This window comes from Oncorhynchus gorbuscha, linkage group LG24 (genome assembly GCF_021184085.1).
Source record: "Oncorhynchus gorbuscha isolate QuinsamMale2020 ecotype Even-year linkage group LG24, OgorEven_v1.0, whole genome shotgun sequence".
Taxonomy (NCBI): Eukaryota; Metazoa; Chordata; class Actinopteri; order Salmoniformes; family Salmonidae; genus Oncorhynchus; species Oncorhynchus gorbuscha.
This window is the reverse complement of record NC_060196.1, coordinates 42,043,259-42,051,961: the sequence shown is the minus strand read 5'-3', so window position 1 is coordinate 42,051,961 and position 8,703 is coordinate 42,043,259. Positions and strand designations below refer to the sequence as shown.

The 8,703-nt window shown below is 44.4% G+C and overlaps 1 protein-coding gene across 6 annotated transcripts in view; it reads right to left on the bottom strand.

The window, feature by feature from the left end:
- Nucleotides 1–8,228, bottom strand: part of LOC124012037 (triple functional domain protein) — a 128,663-nt gene extending 120,435 nt beyond the window's left edge. For all 6 annotated transcript variants that reach the window (XM_046325388.1, XM_046325389.1, XM_046325392.1 and 3 more), the window contains exon 1: nucleotides 7,816–8,228. In XM_046325388.1, coding sequence (XP_046181344.1) covers nucleotides 7,816–7,885 — 70 coding nt within the window. In that variant the 5' untranslated portion in view covers nucleotides 7,886–8,228. The remainder of the gene's footprint in view (nucleotides 1–7,815) is intronic.
- Between the last annotated feature and the right edge of the window lie 475 nt (nucleotides 8,229–8,703).

The following is an 8,703-nucleotide window of genomic DNA, read 5'->3' as shown; positions in this document are numbered from 1 at the left end:
TTCTCAACTAACATCAAGGCGGTGGCCCATTCCTGTAGGTTCATGCTCTACAACATCCGCAGAGTACGACCCTGCCTCACACAGGAAGCGGCGCAGGTCCTAATCCAGGCACTTGTCATCTCCCGTCTGGATTACTGCAACTCGCTGTTGCCTGTGCCATTAAACCCCTACAACTCATCCAGAACGCCGCAGCCCGTCTGGTGTTCAACCTTCCCAAGTTCTTTCACATCACCCCGCTCCTCCGCTCTCTCCACTGGCTTCCAGTTGAAGCTCGCATCCGCTACAAGACCATGGTGCTTGCCTACGGAGCTGTGAGGGGAACGGCACCTCAGTACCTCCAGGCTCTGATCAGGCCCTACACCCAAACATGGGCACTGCGTTCATCCACCTCTGGCCTACTCGCCTCCCTACCACTGAGGAAGTACAGTTCCCGCTCAGCCCAGTCAAAACTGTTCGCTGCTCTGGCCCCCCAATGGTGGAACAAACTCCCTCACGACGCCAGGACAGCAGAGTCAATTCCAACACCTTCCGGAGACACCTGAAACCCCACCTCTTTAAGGAATACCTAGGATAGGATAAAGTAATCCTTCTCACCCCCCCCCCCTTAAAAGATTTAGATGCACTATTGTAAAGTGGCTGTTCCACTGGATGTCATAAGGTGAATGCACCAATTTGTAAGTCGCTCTGGATAAGAGCGTCTGCTAAATGACTTAAATGTAATGTAAATGTACCAGCAGTAGCAGTAGCAGTAGTAGTAACAGTAGCAGTAGTAGTACTAATAGTAGTAGTAGTAGGAGTAGTAATAGTAGTAGTAGTAGTAGTAGTAATAGCAGTAGTAACAGTAGCAGTAGCAGTAGTACCAGCAGTAGCTGTAGTAGTAACAGTAACAGTAGCAGTAGTAGTAGTAGTAGTAGTAGTAGCAGTAGCAGTAGTACCAGCAGTAGCAGTAGCAGTAACAGTAGCAGTAGTACCAGCAGTAGTAGTAGTAGTAGTAGTATCAGTAGCCGTAGCAGTAGTAGTAGCAGTAGTAACAGTAGCAGTAGTAGTAGCAGTAGCAGTAGTAGTAGCAGTAACAGTAGCAGTAGCAGTAACAGTAGCAGTAGTACCAGCAGTAGCAGTAGCAGTAACAGTAGCAGTAGTACCAGCAGTAGCAGTAGTAGTAGTAGTAGCAGTAGTAGTAGTAGCAGTAGTAGTAGTAGCAGTAGTACCAGCAGTAGCAGTAGTAGTAGTAGTAGTAGTAGTAGTAGTAGTAGTAATAGCAGTAGTAACAGTAGTAGTAGTAGTAGTAGTAATAGCAGTAGTAACAGTAGTAGTAGTAGGTAGTAGCAGCAGTAGTAGCAGCAGTAGCAGTAGTAGTAGTAGCAGCAGTAGGTAGTAGCAGTAGTAGAAGCAGTAGCAGTAGTAGCAGCAGTAGTAGCAGCAGTAGTAGCAGCAGTAGCAGTAGCAGTAGTAGGTAGTAGCAGTAGTAGAAGCAGTAGCAGTAGTAGCAGCAGTAGTAGAAGCAGTAGCAGTAATAGCAGCAGTAGGTAGTAGCAGTAGTAGAGGCAGTAGCAGTAGCAATAATAGCAGCAGTAGTAGCAGTAGAAGCAGTAGCAGTAGCAGCAGTAGTAGCAGTAATACTACAGTTATCTAACTGCATAACATCCCAGTTCTAATAGTATGAAGCTAAAAACAACATCTACAAAACATGTTGTTGAGATAGAGCACACGTACGCCCACACAAACATGCACGGTCGCGCAAACAAACACACACACACGTGGTGTGGCGGTGTGGCAGATCCCAGAGAGAGAAACCAAGAGGTTTGTCAGGATCTGAAGTGGGCTAATCTATTGAGATACACACTCTCCCCAAACACACACTTGAAGTGAAGAGCGCAAGGCCAGCTGACAGCCTAACATAGACATAGGCCTACACACACACACACACACACACACACACGAGTCATAGAGGAAATGACAAAGCAGAACTAAGAGCACAGTCAGAAGTGTAACCCCCTCCCCACTCTCTACCTTTGACCTTCTAAACAGTGGGTATGATTCAGGATGGTGTCACCGTCCATTCGATACACACAGCTTTTCTCTGATATTCCCCCTCTTTACTGGGGCTATAGACAGCACATTACGGGACGGGCGAACATGCACGCGCACACACTTTTTATAGGCCTCTGTTCCCCCATCGACTTCTTTGCAGGGCTAGTCATCACTGCGACTCACTCACATACACACAGTCACAGTCACACTTGACTGACACACACTGAACCCCTCTCAACTCAGCATAGCAATGCTATTGATCACAATAGATAGAAGGATAAAGAACAGAGAGAAAGAGAGTGAGTGAGACAGCATGTTAAAGCTCACCAGTGGCCCAGAGAGACAAAGAAAGGGTGTAATGGTCCACGAGGACTTGTCCTACTTTACCTCGCTCTTGTTCTGGTGTCACTTTAAAATAGGAGCAGCGTTCTCTGTCTCCATGCAACCAATCAATCAATCTGGAGTCTTTCGCTATTCAATTATAAACGTTTCAATCAAGCTTTATTAGCATGACTGAGTCTGACAAATACAATGTTTGGTGAAGCAAGACACAATTCTAGACAAAACTTAGTGTGTTGAATGAATTGAATCCAGTACAAACAGAAAACCAGCATACAAAGTGGATTAAGAGATGATGCCTGAGTTCAGACAGTGGAGTGCTGTGGCCAGCACACACACTCTGTGTGTGTGTGTGTGTGTGTGTGTGTGTGTGTGTGTGTGTGTGTGTGTGTGTGTGTGTGTGTGTGTGTGTGTGTGTGTGTGTGTGTGTGTGTGTGTGTGTGTGTGTGTGTGTGTGTGTGTGTGTGTGTGGTGCGAGGATTGGGGTAAATTGATCTGAAACTCAGACAGGTGTTAGCACAGGGGACTTCACCCCAAAGTCACTGCTCCTCTACACACACACAGGGCAAGACTGATGGAGAGGAAAGAGATGAACATGGAGAAGAGAGCACTAGTGTGTGTACTGTGTACCAGACTGTCCTGACTAACAGCATTAGTGTGAGTGTTGAGTTTTATTATATACTGACCTATCCTCTAATCTAACCATTCCCTGGGATTACAGCCTTGAGATGCTACACAGTTATATTTAATACTTACATTTTAGTGGACACTCTTATCCAGAGCCACTTACAGGAGCAATTAAGGTCAAGTGCCTTGCTCAAGGGCAAATCAAAATGTTTCACCTAGTCAGCTCGGGATTCGAACCAGCAACATTTTGGTTTGTGACACCCAACGCTCATAATCACTAGGATAACTGCCGCCTTTAACACACACACACACACACACACACAAACTCATAAATCACACTAATGCTCGCAAGCAAGCACACACACAAATACACACACTAAGAGGGATGTGTGATATTGGTTGTCAGCCCGACCCTCTGAGGCAGCGAGAGTGGCAGAGAAAAATTAGAGAGTGAAAGGAGAGCGAGAGACAAAATGTCAAAGTAATAAAGAGAGATCTTTCCTGTGTTGATCCCAATGCTGATATCAAAGAGAAAACACACACAGCCTACACTTTCACAGAACAAGGACTATGTGTGTATGTGGCGCTAGTCTGTTCCCATGGTATAAGTGATGTCTGCCTCCTACCTGTACAGCACATTACCGTGTGGCCCACTGCAGCTGTACTGACCTCCCTTACAGACATTAACACAGACACGCAATTGCGTCACCACCTTGCAACAAGATAAGGAAGCAGGGCAACTGATAAGGTGTGATAGTGATATGTAGGGTGTGTACAGTCCTGATTAAGCAGAGAGAAACAGAGGCTATTATCATCCCAGCAGGTGTCAATGTCCTCTGTTCATTAATCTATATCAATCATTTAAGCAACCAATCAATAAATTCAATTCCGTGTAGCATTACTCAAGTGATTTGTTTGTGATAGTTAGTGTGAATTTTGCAGATTCAAATTGGCATCGCACACACACGACACACACAGACCTTTCGCTCACCAAAAAGAGGTCGTCCCACTTTCTTTCACTAATTTCTCTGGTGTGGGCTTGGGGAGAATTTGAGCTCTGGCTCTGTTTCTCATGCAGGGAGAAGAGAGAGATGCAGTTCCTTATAGTCATCGTGTTAGAATGTTATTACCATGTTATAGTTGTGTCATAGGCTAAACACAATAAAGGTGAATTATATGTCACCTTTGTTCGTCATGTTTTATTATAGTCATCCTGTCATGTTACAATGATGTTATAGTCATTGCCATGTTATGTAGTGAGAGACATCTCATGGTCCTAGTTACAGCTCTGCTCCTATAGCTCAGCGTAAAGGTAAGTGAGTGTGTGAGATCATCCATTCACAGATCAAAGATAACTATTATCCTTTACGCATTCTTGTACAACGATCATAAACAAATGTCTGGGGCGGTTGAGTGCTTTTTACACGTAAGGCTCGATCCTCACAACGTCTGAAACGAGAGAGAGTGAGACAGAGTGAGAGACAGAAATGAGCGAGAGAACAAGAATGAGACAAACAAAGGGAAGACATGACAGAGAGAGGGAGAGTGAGGATAAAAACATACCCGATGGCTAGGCACTACTAAGCAGGCAGGTCTTAAACCTGTACATGTTGGAACCTGTACATGATGCCCCGATGGAGATGCAACTCAATATTAGGAAGGTGTTCCTAATGTTTTGTATACTCAGACTATATTATGAATTCAGATGAGGACGTCGTAATAGTACACACAGTTCCTTGTTTCACTTCACTTGAACTATCTCTGTTCCTGTAGTATTGCTGCGTATTATAGAGATGATTTCAGACTGTTGAGTGAGAGGGCTTGAATCTTCTCCAGCTCCAATTTGCATGCATCCACACACACAAATACAAACACAGACAGACACAGACGCACACAGAGACGACTCAACCTGAGCTCAGCTGTCAATCAGAGCTTGTTTGCCCGCAGTGATAACAGGGCACAGCTCTGCAGCTTACCAAGAACTCTCCCTAGGGGGATCAAAACACTGCAATGACAACCCATAATAATTTCCCATAATAATCCAGCCACAAAAGATGACACTAGACACTGATCTAAGGTCAGCTTTGAGTTTTTCCCCCTAAAAGTTGGGAGGGAAGGTAAGCTGATCCTAGATCTGTGCCTATGGGCTACTTCTACGAGAGCGCCAAAACAGCTGGTACAGACAAACAGCTGAAGGAAGCACAAATGAACATTTTAACCGATCTCCATAGGAAGTTTTTCAACTCAAAAGAAATAGGGGGTAGGGTGTGGGTAATGGTTAAGGTTAGGGTAGACAAGTGGTTTAGGCAAGCCTAGTGCAAAAGTATTCAACTCTTACCCTATGAGGTCCGGAGCCTGCTGGTTTTCTGTTCTACCTGATAATTCATTTCACCAACCTGGTGTCCCATGTCTAAAATCAGTCCCTAATTAGAGGGGAACAATGAAAAACTGCAGTGGAACTGGCTTTGAGGTCCAGGGTTGAGTTTGAGGGGCCTGGTGGTTAAAATTGGATGTGGTTGTAGACTGGGAATTTCTATCATGTCTCCCTCAAAGCAGGAAGACTGGATCTATCTTCACAGAGGAACTAACTGCAGTCATAATGAGGATCCAGCACTTCCCATGTGGCCTATTATCTACAGACACTGAGTAGAGTCAAAGGCTTCCCTTTTAAAATGTATTTTACCTGTATTTAACTGGGCAAGTCAGTTAAGAACAAGTTCTTATTTACAATGACAACCAAGGAACAGTGGGTTAACTGCCTTGTTCAGGGGCAGAACGACAGATTGTTAACTTGTCAACTCGGGGATTCGATCTAGCAACTTTTCGGTTACTCGCCCAACGCTCTAACCACTCGGCTACCTGCCGTCCCTTACCTTCCCCCTTCATCTCCTCACACTGAGGTTTAGCCTGACCAGTGAGCCATTGAACAAACACACAAAGGGTTAATGTCACCCTCCCATCAACCCAAATGCCACCCTTTAATTGATCTAAGTAATAGATTTCTTACAGTGGTAGTTTAGTGCAATACAGTAGTCATGTAAGCCTATAATGCAGCACCAATACATAGAACCCATCTATGAAATCATCAAGCTATAATGATAAGTCCCATTTGATTTTCAGCATATGGTTGTTGTATCATTTCATTCCTCTTAAGATTGGGATAGGTGGTTGATCCACCTAACGTTAGCTGTCACAGTAAGTACATTTTCCTCAATGTAGCTATCAGCAAAGTCAGAGCCAGTAAGGTAGAAAAAAGTCAAGTGCGAGTGTTAGTTCACAAAAGGCACGGGGTGTATTCATTACGGAAACAGTTTAGCGTTTAAGAACCAAACGGAAGCAAACAGAACAAAACTGATGTTTTTAAATGGACAAATTCAGGTACATCCCTCACCGTTTTATCAGTCTGCATGTTTAACAGACGTTTTGCAACAGAATCGGCAGAATGTCGGATACCGTTGCACAACATTTCGTCTTTTAAAAACTTTTGCAACGGAAACATTTACTCCAAACAGAAAACATTTTGCAACAAAGGACAGTTGCCATTGGACAAATTCAGGTAGGTCCCTCCGTTTCGTTCAGTTTACTGTTTTTTCCGCTTGGTTCCTACAGTAAAAGGTTTCCATTGCAGAACGTTTGCAACAGAATCTGACTAATGAATACACCACAGATGATAAACACTAACCCCAAATGAGCTCCTTATTCAAAGCACATAAATGATCTCCTTCAGTCTAGAATGCAGAATTGAATAATGGAATAGAAATTGAAGAATGTCAAATATCCACGGGCGAGCTGTTATCCATCTACTGACCAGGATAGATCCAGAAATGATGATTGCTCATAGCTCACTCAGCTAGCTAGCATGACTAACGTTAGCCGAGAAAATGACTATGATCATATTTAATCTACCATGAAATCACACATTGTGCAGTCACTACTACTAATTTAGCAAATAGTACGTTACCTGAACTGTTTAAGATATGCATTGCAATATAAATCAAATGCATGCATCATATGATCATATTGGATCATAGGGGAAACCGTATAACTAGGTAGCAAGCTAACCTAGCCACAGTTCAGATAGAGTAATGCATGCCACTGTATTGTTTACATAGCACGCTCGATTGTTTCCTATTTTGACAGCACGGAAACGATACATACGTTACATACGTTTTAGGTAACAATCAACTAACGTTCGGCGGTTTCAATGAAATATGTCTCTAACGTTATAGCTAGCAATCAGACAGTGAGCTGTTTGTGATTTCCCAGTCCCTTGGTTACCTAGTTAGCGACCTAGCTATATTTGATTCTGAACATAGCCAGCTAGCGCACCTAATGTAGTTATTTATCTATTTTTATAAACGTCAATGGTAGTACACAAGTATATTGGCTATCTATCTAATGTGGCTATTGTCTTTGTATTTGCCCAATGTAAGCACGATAGCTAGCTAATTTCGGGGTGAGTCGGTTATAAAAGCCAACCAAGCTAACATTATTTAGCATGTGTCTGTGGACGGAGTTGGGCTGCTAAGGGAGTCGAGAGCTCTCATGGCTGGTTGACATGGTTAGTTACATTTTAATGACTGTGTAACAAATGCACGACAGCTCTCACCATTATGTCTGCATAACAGCCACCCATTTATGATCCATTGTCGCTTCTACAAACGAATAAGGACACCTGGGCGAATGTTTAGTTGGAACCTCCCCCACCCCACCATTGCACCGAAAACACAGTGCTCAACCGGGAACAATGCCCCCCCACCCCTATGTCGCCTTTATGGGACGGCTCTTTTGCTCTCTCCGATCCGTTTTCGGGCTTACCAGATTTAAAGAACGCCGCTATATCGGCTGCGTCCTTTGACGTCTCATCAGCTCCTTCCCCAGAGCTCATGATGGTGGCCACCAACAGCCGCGATCCCAACTAAATTCCCAATGCGGTGGAAGACAAAAATCAGTTCGTTCCTCGGAAAAGCGTAGGCCAAGAGACACCGGGACTGACAGAATCGTTCCTAGATGCTAGCGCCATAAGCAAACCTCCATCTTGGGTAATGCAAACGCACAGCCGGGCGGCCGCCGGGTTCCTCCTCCGAGTCGAGCCGAAAAGAGAGTCGTTGTAGACGCGAAGAGGGGGGCAGAGGGGCATGTTATTCGGGAGGGGCTGGGTCTCTGTTCGGTGACTCTCCGGAAGCATTCGGAAACCTCCAGACAGAGAGCGGGCGAGCACGGGTTGACCGGCAACGACAGTCTGTGAGTCATTAATGAACATGACAGTGATTTGTACTTTTTTTAAATACAGCATCATACTGGCTTTGAAAGTTATGTCAAAGATGTTTTATAACTAACCCAAGATAGACCACAGCCTTTCGTCTCCAATGGGAACAAATTAGTAATAGTGGGCAGAACAAGCAAGGAGGTGGGCAGAGCCAAGCACAAGCTAGCAAGATCCTATTGGCCATTCTGGCAAATATTTGCATATTGCCGTTAGCGAACGCATACTCTGTGAAATGCATGTGCGCAATAACTCAATTTGCCTTTGCACTCCTAAACAACGGGACTCTGTTCATAACAGATTCTAGATCAAATGTTTCATTGATGAGAATGCAGAATATCGGCCAAAATCCATCTTGTTCCATCTTCACCCAGTGCCTGCCACTTGGCTTCCTCTCACAAGTGGAAACACCAAGCGGATGCTTCACATTTATACTTCCG